Source organism: Anomaloglossus baeobatrachus, chromosome 2, assembly GCF_048569485.1.
Source record: "Anomaloglossus baeobatrachus isolate aAnoBae1 chromosome 2, aAnoBae1.hap1, whole genome shotgun sequence".
NCBI lineage: Eukaryota > Metazoa > Chordata > Amphibia > Anura > Aromobatidae > Anomaloglossus > Anomaloglossus baeobatrachus.
Genome location: NC_134354.1, coordinates 26,064,713 through 26,080,851, shown reverse-complemented (window position 1 = coordinate 26,080,851; position 16,139 = coordinate 26,064,713). Strand labels below are relative to the sequence as shown.

At 51.1% G+C, this 16,139-nt stretch overlaps 1 protein-coding gene across 1 annotated transcript in view; it reads right to left on the bottom strand.

Moving 5' to 3' along the window:
• Nucleotides 1-16,139, bottom strand: part of LOC142290873 (nectin-1-like) — a 47,698-nt gene that overhangs the window by 22,577 nt on the left and 8,982 nt on the right. The window contains exons 2-3 of the mRNA XM_075334935.1: nt 11,463-11,520; nt 934-1,257 (exon numbers count right to left, since the gene is read on the bottom strand). Coding sequence (XP_075191050.1) covers nt 934-1,257; nt 11,463-11,520 — 382 coding nt within the window. The remainder of the gene's footprint in view (nt 1-933; nt 1,258-11,462; nt 11,521-16,139) is intronic.

The following is a 16,139-nucleotide window of genomic DNA, read 5'->3' as shown; positions in this document are numbered from 1 at the left end:
ACATGTTTGGTATCTACAAATTCGCACTGACCTGGGGAACCATACTGCCAGGTCTGGTTTACCATATAATGAACATGGTAAATAAAAAAACTCAAAAAAACAATTGAGGAATTGCACTTTTTCTGCAATTTCACCGCACTTGGAAATTTTTTTCCCCCCATTTTTAAATACAATATGGGTCAGAATGAATGGTGTCATTCAAAAGTACAACTCGTCCCACAAGAACACAAGCCCTCATATAATGGGAGGAAAAAGCGCAAAACGGATAATCGCCTGGGTTGAACTGCCATTTCTCTTGATATGGTTGAGTGATTTTTACCATAATCTGAGGAATTTCACATTTAAGGCTAAAATCACACTTGCGTGTGACTCGCATGAGGATCGCATTGCATCGTCCGGACTTACCCGCATAGAAATACATACAGCTGACCAACTCTTGTCAGAAGAGCTGATGGCCAGTCTGGACAGTGCGATGCGATCCTTGCATGAGTCACAAGCAAGTGTGATTCCAGCCTAACACATATTCTAGTTTGTTGTCTCCTTACTCCTATTTCAATATACGTCTACCTTGGTTTTGCTGCCTTCGGTCTGAATCTATAATGTGCACATTCCAAGAAAAACCACTGTATGAACAGTGTCCAAACTTTTTACAAACTATTGCTACCGTCCAATAGAAACAGCAGCATTTCTGTGCTTGACCCATATTTTATTTTGCAATTCAGTTTCTTTCATATGAAGAAAGTCTCGTGAAATACTAGAAATAACCTATGGACAGGAAGGACGTTGTTTTTTTTTGGTTTTTTTTTTAGAGAAAGCAGCCATGTTTTAATAATATAATACAATCACTTAAATGTTTTATGTGGGATTTCTTTTTCAAAACAAACAAAATTTTTCTAAAAAGAGCAATTGTTGGAAATCTCTTGGAATCCTTACCAGGAAGAGTAAGACACATTTCTTTAGTGTTTGACCCTTCGGAGAGGGAATTAAAAGCACATCTGTAGCAGCCTTCATCCTCAATGCCGGTTTTATTAATGGTGATCGCCGTCTCATTCAGGCCTGAAGTGCTCATCCAGAGCCGATCCTTGTAGCCTTCACTGATTTCAGCTCCGGAGTCAGGCGTGTACGTGGCTACAGTGGTTTCTCTGCCACCTACAACCTTTGTCCATGTCACCCGCACGGCAGTAATGGGCGGAGGTAAAATACACTTTAGTGTTACGCTTTCCCCGTACTCTACCGGACCAACTTCAGTTTTCACATCTGCAAAAATAACAAAAACTTCCCTGTGAATTGTCAGAACTTCTCTTTTTTATCAAATACAAAGGGAGCTATAAATCGCAAAGTAATACAATTCTACATTGAGCTACACATGGAAAGAGGATTTTTCTTTCTTTACTTCTCTCTACCCCATTTTTTTTTCTTTCTTTGTCTCTTTACTTCTTTCTTTGTCTTTGTTTCCCTTTTTACTTCTTTCTTTTTTTCTTTCCCTCTTTACTTCTTTTCTTTCTTTGCCTTTCTTTCTCTTTCTTTCTTTGTCTTTCTTTCTTTCTCTTTGTCTCTCTTTTTCTTTCTCTTTTTCTTTCTCTTTTTCTTTCTCTTTTACTTTCTCTTTTTTTTTTCTCTTTCTTTCTTTCTCTCTTTCTTTCTCTCTTTCTTTCTCTCAAAGAAAGAACTGGACAAAACACCAGAATTGGTGTATCTATAGTAATGGATGTGCTGTGGGCTGCTACTTTTAGGATGGGAAAGGACCAATAACCATGTACTTTTCCAGCCTGATAATACCAGCTCCCAGCTGTCTGATTTTCCTTGATTGGTTATTGAAAATAGGGGTAGCCCACAATTGTTTTTTACATTTATTCCCTACCCACATATGTTTGCAGGACAATGTCCTGCTCTTACCCTCATTTTGTTTCCTTTTGAACCCCCGTAGACCATTTTACAGAAAGTTCAGGTCCCTATTGACTTATATAAGGCTGGGGGTCAAATTTCGGTCAAGTCTGGGTCTTGAACAGAATTTTTAACTAAAGTCAGGTCAAACCTGCTGAACACAAGCTTCTACAGGTACGCTCATCCCTATTCGTAACATAAGCTAATTGGTAAATTAGAAGTATATGGGAAATCTTTGCTTTCAAGGCCATTCTGCAAAAAATACAACAGTATATAGTAATAGTACTGTTGTGTAGTATCATCTCAAAGCTTTAGAAAGGAGAAGGCAAAGGAATGATGATGTAAGGGGGTCTAGAGCTCACCACTCCCACAGAGGTAACAGATAAAATATAAATGTGTAATAAAGTGGTGTATGGCCACCAGGTGGCAGTGACCGCTTCCCTGGTACCCTTTGGTTAGGAAAGGGTTACCTGTAGGGAGGGCTGTTGTATATAAAAAGGACTAGTTATAGGAAAAGGAGAGTAAAGAGTATCAGAGTAGAAGCCCAGAATACTAATTTGACGAGACCCTCGGGGTTGAACTCAGACACCGGACACGAGGGGTCCTGTACACGAAAGGAGTGACAGTGACTATGTCCCCTGGAAGTGGGTTTAGTCCGGACAGTCTGGGTGGCGTCCGTTCCCTGGAAAGAATTCCCAATGACTCCTTCAAGAGACTGACGGTTCGTGTGACCCTAAGGATGGGGTGGGAACTGAATGTAAGAGTAGAGGATGAACCTGCTACACACTGTGATGTCTAATGAAGAGATGAGGGGCTTAGCGGTGCTCTCAGAGACCCAAGTGGGAAGCGGTTGGCCGGTAAATTGGACTGTGTAATGGAAACTAAAGGGAACCCGGCGGGGTCAGAAGCAGCGCCCGCTTAACGCTGTAACGTGATTACAAGAAACTGTCGTGTCAAAATCATTGTGTCAGTGGATGGATGGACTTTTCCTGTATAGCACTAGAGTGGTAAATGGGAAACAAGGGGGTTAACAGCAGGCTGCGCTGCGGCCAGGAAGCCTCTGCCGTGACTACAAATGCCTCCATTAGCCACCCCAACATTACGACACATGACTGCAGAGGATCAGACTACACAAACAGTTTGGTTGTATTTGGTAACCATGGAGACACATAGGTCTGTACAGAAGCTGCAGACACAAAACAGTAGGAGATGTAAAACCAAGACTAGAAGCAAAGCTATTTTGGTTTTCATTTTAGAAGAAAATATAAAAAAGCAAAAAAGAATATCATTACTTACAGCAAGATGGAATTGCAGCTGTATAATGCTCAGGCCAAAAGACTACTGTCGCGGGCGGGGAGGAGGGTGTCAGCACACCGCGCTCACCCCTTCTGCTCGGGTCCGGCAGTTGCTCCTGGTGGCTCGAGCTGCGGGCCGGATCCCGGGGTGTCTCGAGCGACACTCCTCGCCCGTGAGTGAAAAGGGGGTGTTTTTTGGGATTATAGTTCGTGACGCCACCCACGGTTGTGGTGATGGCACCACCGCTGCTCAGTGTGGGGGTCCCGGGGATGGTGATGGGAGCAGCCAGGTGTTGTGTTGCCCCTCCGTGGGTAGGGGTTGGTGATCCCGGGGCCCGGTGAAGGGATGCAAGGTGTAGGGCCTGGAGGGCGCAGGGACGCGGGGGGCAGCGCTGTGCCTTGCGGCACTATGGTACTCACTCAGCCTGACACGGACACAGTTTGTACGGTAAACCAACGGCTGGTAGGACGGTCCCACAGACGGCTGCACCTGCACTCCCGGTAGGTGACGGTGACTTCTCTCTTCCTTGCACCTGTGTGGTCTGGTGGTATCGGTGGATTCCCTCCGGTTACCCGCTCCCCGACTGCAATCTGGGCCGGAGGAGCTCTACACTTTGCCCGCAGGCGCTGGCCCCGGGGAAACTGGTGCCTTGGCGGTGGCGGTGTCTCCCCGTTAATGGTCGGGCTGTTGCCGTCAATCGGGACTTTGTTGTTGGGGGATCTGCGTCCCCGTCACTGACGGATTCGGCAAATTGGGCGACTCCTAGCCTTGCCGGGGTCCGAGAGGGCCCTGCCCTGGTGCTGACTGTCCTTCGGAACACTGCTCCAGACCACCGGGCACACAGCCAACGGGGTCCTTCCAGGAACTTCCGAACTGTCCCACTCCGGACAGTCACCGCCGTCGCTGACCTTGCTGTTCTAGCCCTACACACAGCTGGGCTCTCAGGCTTTGCACACTCTCTGCGCTGTCTCCACTTCTTGCTTTCCTCCTTTTTCACTTTCCTTTACTTTCACTTGCTGTTTACTTAAGCTCGTCCCTGAGCTGACTGCACTCTTGCCCTACCCGGGCTTCACTGCTGTTCACTCCTTCATGTCTCTGACTCGACTCCTGCTCCTCCCGAGCTTTCTGCCTGGTAACTTCCTGCCTCCAGAGTTGTGAGCTCCTTGGTGGGCTGAGCCAACCGCCTGGCCCACCCCCTGGTGTGCATCAACAGACTCTTGGAGGAAGGCAACAAGGATTTCTGGTTAGCAGGTGTGCCTACCTGGAGTGTGGGGTGTAGTGGTGTTGTTATCTGTGTCCCCTGGCTGGCCCAGGGCGACACATTCCCCCTTAGCAAAAATGCAGACCGTCCGCGGGCTGCCGTCCTACACCGGTTTTATTTTTCTGTAAAAAGGGGATAACAGGGTTAAACATATATACATTTCAATAACTCTTCCCAAGACGGGAGGCACATTTACTTTTAACGTTGCAACGGTGTACGGTCACGGTTTCCGCTCTCTCCCACCCAAGCAACCTGGCCCTGATGCTTCCCCTAAAACCCAGGCAGCACCCCTTGACCCACAGTCCAGCACAAGTCACCCGAGCGGGATCTGTCCTTCCCTCCAGAGGGTAGCCACCGGTCCCTTTGGTGGCTGGGCCCTGGCCTGCTCTGCTCAGGGCCCTCCCTCCAACCTGCCTCTCCGGAGGCGGCATTGCGGAAACGGTAACGGTACCCAACATATTTACAAGCCACTAACGTTTGTGGTTGCCCTGCAGAGTTCACGGGCTTGTCCATGGATAGTTCCCATGCATTTTAAACGGTCCCCACGGGGACAACGGTGCCGGCTCCTGCCGGTTGCTAATCGCAGCTGACAATCAGGTGAAAACTCGGTTCAATCAGTGTTTTTCATTTTTCAAAACTTTCAACAAACTTTCAAACAAACAAAGCGCTGGTCCCTACGGGGACGGTGCTGCGGGCCTCCATTGCCCTACTCCGGTCCTGCTGCTGCTTCATCCGAGGGAGGGGGTGCAGAGCTCATCTTGCCCTCCGGGCTGCCCCTCAGCTTTACATCCAGGGCAAACCACCCCCTCTCTCCGCAGTGCCGAGTGTACCGCACCATGTCTCCCGGGATAAGATTGCGGCCAGGATGCTCTTCGGGCAGGTGAGCATGCACATCCCGCCCTACACCCCTCTCGGGCATCGATCTTCCTGCGCAGCTGCTGTTGCCGCCGCTCCCAGCCGGGAGCACTTTCTGTTTGCTCCGGTTCAGCGTGTGCGGGGGACGGACCCAGCCAGAGTCCCTCCGTGTCGGCTACGACCGGCACCTTCAGTAACGAGGGACCCCGCTGTGACATGGCCTGTTCTGCCTCCTGGCAGCTGCATCCCCGCCGTGCCTCCGGTGCATCTTTGCTGACGGCCTCAGCCTTCGGCTTCTCCCAGGGGAGCGTATCAGAATGGTCACGAGCTTCTGCTGCAGGTCGGTCCGCCGGGGCGGATTGGCAGGGTACCGCTACCGGTGGTGGTGGTAGCGGGCCTAGTGGCGGGGCAGCAGCAGCTAACACGGGTGGCGGGGGAGGTAGCAGGGCGAGCGGGTATGGACCGGGTCCCTCAGCCACGATGACCGACCCACTAGGGGCACAGGGGCGTGGGTCACTTACCCTCCCTTCCAAGACTCCCTCCACCTCGCGTCTCCGTATGGCCGCCACCACTTCCACCATGTCGGCCTCCCACTCCTCCAGGAGGAGCTGCATGCGGACCTGCAGACGGCTGCTTAGCTGGACGGTCCGGACTTCCACCCGCGCCGCGATGCAAGGCGCGGGGACCACGGTGTTGTTGGTCGGACTCAGCATCCTTAGCAGCGGCTTCTTCCAGGAACCAGTAAATGGCCGCAGAGTCCTGGCGTCCCTGCTTCTGTAGCCGCGGCTACATGCGTCCAGCCGCCATCGCGTCCCCCTTAGCTCTTTCCGGCCCCTCCTCTCTCGGGGCGGGGTTTTGGCCTTCGCGCTTCTACTGCTCGAGAAGACGCTCGAGCGGGAACTTTTCGCGCCAAAGATGGCGGCTTCTGAAATTTTTCTGCCGGATATCTCCGGCGGTCACAAGGCGCACCTCTACCTGACGGCAGAGCGGTAAGATCCTGTTCGTGACGCCAAGTTGTCGCGGGCGGGGAGGAGGGTGTCAGCACACCGCGCTCACCCCTTCTGCTCGGGTCCGGCAGTTGCTCCTGGTGGCTCGAGCTGCGGGCCGGATCCCGGGGTGTCTCGAGCGACACTCCTCGCCCGTGAGTGAAAAGGGGGTGTTTTTTGGGATTATAGTTCGTGACGCCACCCACGGTTGTGGTGATGGCACCACCGCTGCTCAGTGTGGGGGTCCCGGGGATGGTGATGGGAGCAGCCAGGTGTTGTGTTGCCCCTCCGTGGGTAGGGGTTGGTGATCCCGGGGCCCGGTGAAGGGATGCAAGGTGTAGGGCCTGGAGGGCGCAGGGACGCGGGGGGCAGCGCTGTGCCTTGCGGCACTATGGTACTCACTCAGCCTGACACGGACACAGTTTGTACGGTAAACCAACGGCTGGTAGGACGGTCCCACAGACGGCTGCACCTGCACTCCCGGTAGGTGACGGTGACTTCTCTCTTCCTTGCACCTGTGTGGTCTGGTGGTATCGGTGGATTCCCTCCGGTTACCCGCTCCCCGACTGCAATCTGGGCCGGAGGAGCTCTACACTTTGCCCGCAGGCGCTGGCCCCGGGGAAACTGGTGCCTTGGCGGTGGCGGTGTCTCCCCGTTAATGGTCGGGCTGTTGCCGTCAATCGGGACTTTGTTGTTGGGGGATCTGCGTCCCCGTCACTGACGGATTCGGCAAATTGGGCGACTCCTAGCCTTGCCGGGGTCCGAGAGGGCCCTGCCCTGGTGCTGACTGTCCTTCGGAACACTGCTCCAGACCACCGGGCACACAGCCAACGGGGTCCTTCCAGGAACTTCCGAACTGTCCCACTCCGGACAGTCACCGCCGTCGCTGACCTTGCTGTTCTAGCCCTACACACAGCTGGGCTCTCAGGCTTTGCACACTCTCTGCGCTGTCTCCACTTCTTGCTTTCCTCCTTTTTCACTTTCCTTTACTTTCACTTGCTGTTTACTTAAGCTCGTCCCTGAGCTGACTGCACTCTTGCCCTACCCGGGCTTCACTGCTGTTCACTCCTTCATGTCTCTGACTCGACTCCTGCTCCTCCCGAGCTTTCTGCCTGGTAACTTCCTGCCTCCAGAGTTGTGAGCTCCTTGGTGGGCTGAGCCAACCGCCTGGCCCACCCCCTGGTGTGCATCAACAGACTCTTGGAGGAAGGCAACAAGGATTTCTGGTTAGCAGGTGTGCCTACCTGGAGTGTGGGGTGTAGTGGTGTTGTTATCTGTGTCCCCTGGCTGGCCCAGGGCGACACATTCCCCCTTAGCAAAAATGCAGACCGTCCGCGGGCTGCCGTCCTACACCGGTTTTATTTTTCTGTAAAAAGGGGATAACAGGGTTAAACATATATACATTTCAATAACTCTTCCCAAGACGGGAGGCACATTTACTTTTAACGTTGCAACGGTGTACGGTCACGGTTTCCGCTCTCTCCCACCCAAGCAACCTGGCCCTGATGCTTCCCCTAAAACCCAGGCAGCACCCCTTGACCCACAGTCCAGCACAAGTCACCCGAGCGGGATCTGTCCTTCCCTCCAGAGGGTAGCCACCGGTCCCTTTGGTGGCTGGGCCCTGGCCTGCTCTGCTCAGGGCCCTCCCTCCAACCTGCCTCTCCGGAGGCGGCATTGCGGAAACGGTAACGGTACCCAACATATTTACAAGCCACTAACGTTTGTGGTTGCCCTGCAGAGTTCACGGGCTTGTCCATGGATAGTTCCCATGCATTTTAAACGGTCCCCACGGGGACAACGGTGCCGGCTCCTGCCGGTTGCTAATCGCAGCTGACAATCAGGTGAAAACTCGGTTCAATCAGTGTTTTTCATTTTTCAAAACTTTCAACAAACTTTCAAACAAACAAAGCGCTGGTCCCTACGGGGACGGTGCTGCGGGCCTCCATTGCCCTACTCCGGTCCTGCTGCTGCTTCATCCGAGGGAGGGGGTGCAGAGCTCATCTTGCCCTCCGGGCTGCCCCTCAGCTTTACATCCAGGGCAAACCACCCCCTCTCTCCGCAGTGCCGAGTGTACCGCACCATGTCTCCCGGGATAAGATTGCGGCCAGGATGCTCTTCGGGCAGGTGAGCATGCACATCCCGCCCTACACCCCTCTCGGGCATCGATCTTCCTGCGCAGCTGCTGTTGCCGCCGCTCCCAGCCGGGAGCACTTTCTGTTTGCTCCGGTTCAGCGTGTGCGGGGGACGGACCCAGCCAGAGTCCCTCCGTGTCGGCTACGACCGGCACCTTCAGTAACGAGGGACCCCGCTGTGACATGGCCTGTTCTGCCTCCTGACAGCTGCATCCCCGCCGTGCCTCCGGTGCATCTTTGCTGACGGCCTCAGCCTTCGGCTTCTCCCAGGGGAGCGTATCAGAATGGTCACGAGCTTCTGCTGCAGGTCGGTCCGCCGGGGCGGATTGGCAGGGTACCGCTACCGGTGGTGGTGGTAGCGGGCCTAGTGGCGGGGCAGCAGCAGCTAACACGGGTGGCGGGGGAGGTAGCAGGGCGAGCGGGTATGGACCGGGTCCCTCAGCCACGATGACCGACCCACTAGGGGCACAGGGGCGTGGGTCACTTACCCTCCCTTCCAAGACTCCCTCCACCTCGCGTCTCCGTATGGCCGCCACCACTTCCACCATGTCGGCCTCCCACTCCTCCAGGAGGAGCTGCATGCGGACCTGCAGACGGCTGCTTAGCTGGACGGTCCGGACTTCCACCCGCGCCGCGATGCAAGGCGCGGGGACCACGGTGTTGTTGGTCGGACTCAGCATCCTTAGCAGCGGCTTCTTCCAGGAACCAGTAAATGGCCGCAGAGTCCTGGCGTCCCTGCTTCTGTAGCCGCGGCTACATGCGTCCAGCCGCCATCGCGTCCCCCTTAGCTCTTTCCGGCCCCTCCTCTCTCGGGGCGGGGTTTTGGCCTTCGCGCTTCTACTGCTCGAGAAGACGCTCGAGCGGGAACTTTTCGCGCCAAAGATGGCGGCTTCTGAAATTTTTCTGCCGGATATCTCCGGCGGTCACAAGGCGCACCTCTACCTGACGGCAGAGCGGTAAGATCCTGTTCGTGACGCCAAGTTGTCGCGGGCGGGGAGGAGGGTGTCAGCACACCGCGCTCACCCCTTCTGCTCGGGTCCGGCAGTTGCTCCTGGTGGCTCGAGCTGCGGGCCGGATCCCGGGGTGTCTCGAGCGACACTCCTCGCCCGTGAGTGAAAAGGGGGTGTTTTTTGGGATTATAGTTCGTGACGCCACCCACGGTTGTGGTGATGGCACCACCGCTGCTCAGTGTGGGGGTCCCGGGGATGGTGATGGGAGCAGCCAGGTGTTGTGTTGCCCCTCCGTGGGTAGGGGTTGGTGATCCCGGGGCCCGGTGAAGGGATGCAAGGTGTAGGGCCTGGAGGGCGCAGGGACGCGGGGGGCAGCGCTGTGCCTTGCGGCACTATGGTACTCACTCAGCCTGACACGGACACAGTTTGTACGGTAAACCAACGGCTGGTAGGACGGTCCCACAGACGGCTGCACCTGCACTCCCGGTAGGTGACGGTGACTTCTCTCTTCCTTGCACCTGTGTGGTCTGGTGGTATCGGTGGATTCCCTCCGGTTACCCGCTCCCCGACTGCAATCTGGGCCGGAGGAGCTCTACACTTTGCCCGCAGGCGCTGGCCCCGGGGAAACTGGTGCCTTGGCGGTGGCGGTGTCTCCCCGTTAATGGTCGGGCTGTTGCCGTCAATCGGGACTTTGTTGTTGGGGGATCTGCGTCCCCGTCACTGACGGATTCGGCAAATTGGGCGACTCCTAGCCTTGCCGGGGTCCGAGAGGCCCCTGCCCTGGTGCTGACTGTCCTTCGGAACACTGCTCCAGACCACCGGGCACACAGCCAACGGGGTCCTTCCAGGAACTTCCGAACTGTCCCACTCCGGACAGTCACCGCCGTCGCTGACCTTGCTGTTCTAGCCCTACACACAGCTGGGCTCTCAGGCTTTGCACACTCTCTGCGCTGTCTCCACTTCTTGCTTTCCTCCTTTTTCACTTTCCTTTACTTTCACTTGCTGTTTACTTAAGCTCGTCCCTGAGCTGACTGCACTCTTGCCCTACCCGGGCTTCACTGCTGTTCACTCCTTCATGTCTCTGACTCGACTCCTGCTCCTCCCTGAGCTGACTGCCTGGTTACTTCCTGCCTCCAGAGTTGTGAGCTCCTTGGTGGGCGTAGCCAACCGCCTGGCCCACCCCCTGGTGTGCATCAACAGACTCTTGGAGGAAGGCAACAAGGATTTCTGGTTAGCAGGTGTGCCTACCTGGAGTGTGGGGTGTAGTGGTGTTGTTATCTGTGTCCCCTGGCTGGCCCAGGGCGACACACTACTACTCCTCCAGCAGGATACAGCTAAACCCCAACTAGGTGGAGGCAACACAGGTGCAAGGGGAGCCAATCACACTCACTTCCAAATATGGAGGAGGTGATGGCTGGATGGTAAAACTGCACACTAGTGGCTTGCATAGAGCACTGTTCACACTGGCAGATGCACAGTCACAAACCCGCAATCTATTACTTGACGCCGATACTATTAGATCAGGCGGGCTGCCAAGCCGTACCCCCACTGCGCTTTACACAGGAACAGAAACTCTAATAGCAACGCCCAACAAAAAGGGGCCTGGCTGTATCCTGTACAAAAAAATATGAGTTTTTTTGTTAGCGTTATGGCCATAAGACGTAAGCCTACAACCCTCGTCACGGGAACCTCAAGGCCCTTTTTGTTGGGCCTTGCTATTAGAGTTTCTGTCCCTGTGTAGAGCGCAGTGGGGGTACGGCTTGGCAGCCCGCCTGATCTAATGGTATGGGCGTCACCTAATAAGCTGCGGGTTTGTGACTGTGCGTCTGCTAGTGTGAACAGTGCTCTATGCAAGCCACCAGTGTGCAGTTTTACCATCCAGCCATTACCTCCTCCATATTTGGAAGTGAGTGTGATTGGCTCCCCCTGCACCTGTGATGCCTCCACCTAGTGGGGGTTTAGCTGTATCCTGCTGGAGTAGCAGTAGTCTTTTGACCTGAGCATTATACATTTTAGAAGAAAAGCAAGAAAATATGTCTAGACTCTTAAAACTGCTGAATACATCTAGAAAGGATGGAAATAGATGCCTTCTACTTACCAGAACCACAGGCAAAACAAACCAAAAGCAGCAGCCAGACACAGAAAAAATACGACCCCTAAAAAAATAAAGATAAATAATTAAATTTTACCATAAAAGAGATTTTCATATACAAACCATAAAGCAAAGATTGAACTACCTTCAATCCACAGAGAAAGAGACGAGGAGCCCATCATATGGATGTAGAACATGTTCTTACCCCTGTAATTGTTGGACCCCTCGTGCCCTATTGTATCTTTGACCCTATAAATTATACATTTTCATAATATGAACTTCTGCATTTTAATGATCCAATCCAAAAGTGAAACTTGATTGATTGTGTATTTTATGTTAGTCCTTTATTTCTGAGCTTTTGTCCTTGGTGTCCTTGACTCTCACAGGTAACTTGTATTTACTGTTTTGAATATATGATAATCCACTAGTCCTGATAATTTAATATCTTTAATATTGTCATAATTCATCCTCTTACTGCATCTGGGATGCAATGAGTGACTATTTGCTGTAATCAGGGTGTGCAGAGCTGTCAGTTTGGTGAGTGACAGCTCAGTTGTCCAATCTGGTACTGGGGCATGCTTAGCCGCCAGTGTATTGACTGACAGTTGTCCAGTCTAGTATTGGTAGGTGTGGGGTTATTCAGGTGTTCCCTGTTCCTGGTGATTGCCCAGCTACTAACCTGAGCTGTTTCTCTCAGAGCACTGCCACTCAGAGTATTTTGTTAAGTAGTTCTTTGGCCTGTATTCCAGTGCTCTGACCATCCATTTGTTTAGTGTCAAACTACCACTGGGGGCATTGGGACTCAGGTAGAGATAGACGTCTGAGTGCAGTAATACAGAGACTCACTAGAGATCGCTATCAAACGCAGGGATAGTCGATCAGCCAAAGTCTATGCCGGCATAACACGTCTGTACAGAAGAGTAATAAAGCCAGTCAGATAACAGAGCTGAGGTCAGATGCTATGAGGTCAAGTAAGCACTGGGGAGGGAAAAGGAGAGGACATGGAAGAGGACCAGAGACAGGAGGACAGGAAGGTACAGAGGTCAGGTCGGGCAGGAGGATTGGTACCAGGTAGCAGGACTAGAGCAGAGAACTCTCACAGGAACAGTTGCATGTAGCAGGGTCGGAAATATTACTGACGGCGTTCTGGTGCAGTCCACACCATAATAAAGCGGTGTGAGTCCGGGAATGAGGTACAAACGAGAAAGCCCCTCCTACAAGACTTAACCCCATCGGAGTCCCGCTACAGTCATGATGACATTTAGTCTCTTTGGTCTTATCCGCTACCCTCCTGGTATTCTGGCTCCGGATCCTGACCTAACTACGCCTCTGCTTTTCCCCTAAATCTATGGCCTGCTCTCCAGGTACCTGACCCAAAGCACTTGACTATCCTGCCTCATAATTTAGCAGTGTAACACGTATCACATCTTGTAAATTTTACTTAATGTTGTAGCATAATCTATGGAGGAACCTGGCAGCAAGTGATCAGTTTCCCAGCACTGCCCCTGCTGGTGAAATAAAGGATTACACTATAAACATATTTTAAATAACTTCATAATTACTATTATTATTACTATTTATTATTATTATAGCGCCATTTATTCCATGGCGCTTTACATGTAAAAAGGTGTATACATAGACAACAATACAATAATCATGAACAATACAAGGCAAAGACATGTACAGGAAGAGAGAGGACCCTGTCCGCAAGGGCTCACATAATCTCTTATATTCAATGTATATTTAATACAGCTACATTGTGACGTATTTTAACTCGTTTGACGTACTGGTACGCCATTGGTCATGTTGCGGTAATCACCACCGGATGCTGCTGTGAGTCGGCAGTGATCTATGTACATGTCTGCTCATTTGAACAGCAGACATGTGGGGCTATCAGGCATCCACCCGCACCTGCTTGCCCTGTCAAAATGTGACAGTGCAATTTAAATGGTGGCATCGGGGATCGCGCCATTTCCCGAGTCCCACGGAGGCCCTGTGACGTGATCACGAGGAGCCAATGGTTTCCATGGTAGCTCGGGGTCCTGTGATGATCCCTGACGCAACCATGATATATTTCCAGTGAGAGCCGACAGAGCGCTACCACTGAAAGGAAAAAAGCATTTCTGCTGATCAGAGCTGTGCAAATCTGATCATCGGAATTGAACAAGCGATCAGACTGTACAGTGATAAAGTTTTGTGAATGTCAGTTATGCTTTTGCTGCTGTGAGGCTCCCTCTTGTGGCCAGGAATGGTTTGGACAGAGACCAGGTGTGTTGAGCAATGGGCGTTTCCATTGCTAACACTCTGCTTATTTAAACACTGGTCTACTGGCAGGCTATGCCGGATGGCAGTTGTTTTTTGTTCATCAGCCTGCTTCATCCTGCTCCAGACCAAATCTACCCCAGATAAGTTCTTGGCTCTTTATTTGTTGTTTGGTTCTTTTTGCTCTTATCTGAGTTTGTCATTTGCTGTGGTTATTGTCAGTTTATTTGCATGCAGGGATCTTCCCTCTCAGTTCCTTAGCTGGAAAGCTCCCTGCAGCTATGTTTGGAGTATTGCTTCTATAAGTCCATGTGCTTGTTGCTTCTTAAATTTGTATGGCTCCTGCTTTCTGTTCAATGGTATGACAGGAGCGACTGGTATAGGACGGAGTTCAGATCTAGCGATCTGAGGGCTTTTTATACTTTCAGGTATTTGGATTTTTGTAGGTTTTCTCTGGCCACTATCAGTCCCTTTCCTGTCCTGTCCTATTTAGTCAGTAGGGCCTCACCTTTTGCTAATCGTATCATCTATCTGTGTATTGTGTTTTCCTATTCTTTATCTATTTTCTGAGGCAGAGAGTTATTCATCTTTCCTTCTTTTAGGATAGTTAGTTCTCCGGCTGGGTTCGCGGTGCACAGGATGTTAGTTCACCCCTCGGGTACTTCTAGTTGTGATGGTTAGTAAGGGGATGGCGGCCAGATTAGTTGCCAATGCTCTTGTCACCTTTTACCAATAATTAATGGTGGTCTTCCATGGTTCCGGATCATAACATAAAGTCTCCTGGGGGGACTAGTAAAATAAATTAAAAAATATATAAAAAAGGTTTTAAAAATATAAAAAAAACTAAAAGTTGAATTCACCCCCATTCGCCCAATTGAAAATAAAACAGATAAAAAAAATACACATACTTGGTATCGCTGTGATCAGAAATGCCCGATCTATCAAAATATAAACTCAATTAACCTGATTAGTACATGGCGTGGTGAGAAAAAAAAATCCACACACCAAAATTACATTTTTTTCTTGCCGCACATTTTTTTTAAAATGCAATAATAAGTGATCTAATCATTGCAGCTGCACAAAAATGGAAAAATTAAAAACATCAGCTCAAGAGGCAAAAAATTAGCTGTCACTGAGCCCCAGATCTCGAAAAATGAGAACGATACGTGTTACTGGAAAATGGCAATAAAAGCGGAAATCTTTTTTTGGACAAACTTCTCATTTTTTTTAACCCCTTAGAAAAGTAAAAGCATACATGTTTGATATCTACGAACTCATATCGACATGAGGCATCATACTGACATGTTAGTTTTACCATATAGTGAACACGGTGAATAAAATAACCCAAAAACAATTGTGTAGTTACACTTTTTTTTTTTGCAATTTCATCGCACTTGGAATTTTTCCCCTGTTTTCCTGTACACTATATGGTTAATTAAATTGTTTAATTTAAAATTACAGTTAATAATCCAGGGTTCCTGATGATACAGTGTGACAACATGGACTCTGTCAGTGCCTTGAATGGGTTAAGTTTCTTAAAATTCAGCCAGACATGAAGATAGTTTGTTTATAGACAGGGGATAAGCCCCTCATTGTTTCTACAAGACTCTTAAGGCCCCTTTACACACTGAGACTTTCTAGCGATCCCACCAGCGATCCCAACCTGGCCGGGATCGCTGGAAAGTGGCTGGTGAGCTGTCAAACAGGCAGATCTGGCCAACAATGCAGCAGCGATACAGACCTGCAGAACGACCTCGCTGGTCGTTGGGGACGTGTCCCACAGCAGCTATTTGACGACTCACACCTATGTTAGGGGCGTAGTGTTTGGCGCTGAAGCCACCTAGGTGTCCTTTTTTACACACTCCCCTCAGCTCCGATTGGTGATCGCTAGTGCGTTCTTATTGGCGACCCCGAGCTTGGAAAGATTGGCAAAAGTCGCGCTTGTATATCCTTTGTTCCTCAGCTTCTGAGCTTTGTTCCTGAGCTTTATAGTATTGCAGACTGGAAAACTCTCTAATGATCCAGAAACCAGCACGCTCAAGAACAAGGGAGCTTTGAAACAAAGGACGGAAGCGCTAAAGTTGCCTTCTTTTCAGTGAAAGCCGCCCAATCAGAACGCAACAGTGACCACCAATCGGAGGTAAGGGTGCGGGAAAGGGAATGCTATAGCACGCCCACGGGCAAACGATGTCATTGTAACAGTGTCAAACACACCGATGCATGCGGCGCAGCGGGAAACAAAGGACCAAAAAATGGTCCTGAAAGATTTGTAACGATTAGCGACCTCACAGCGGGGGCCAGATCGCTGATGCGTGTCACACACTGCAATGTTGCTGGGGAGGTCGTTATTACGTCACAAAACTGTTGACGTTACAGCGATATCGCAATGTGTAAAGGGGCCTTTAGGAGTCTAGTGGTACA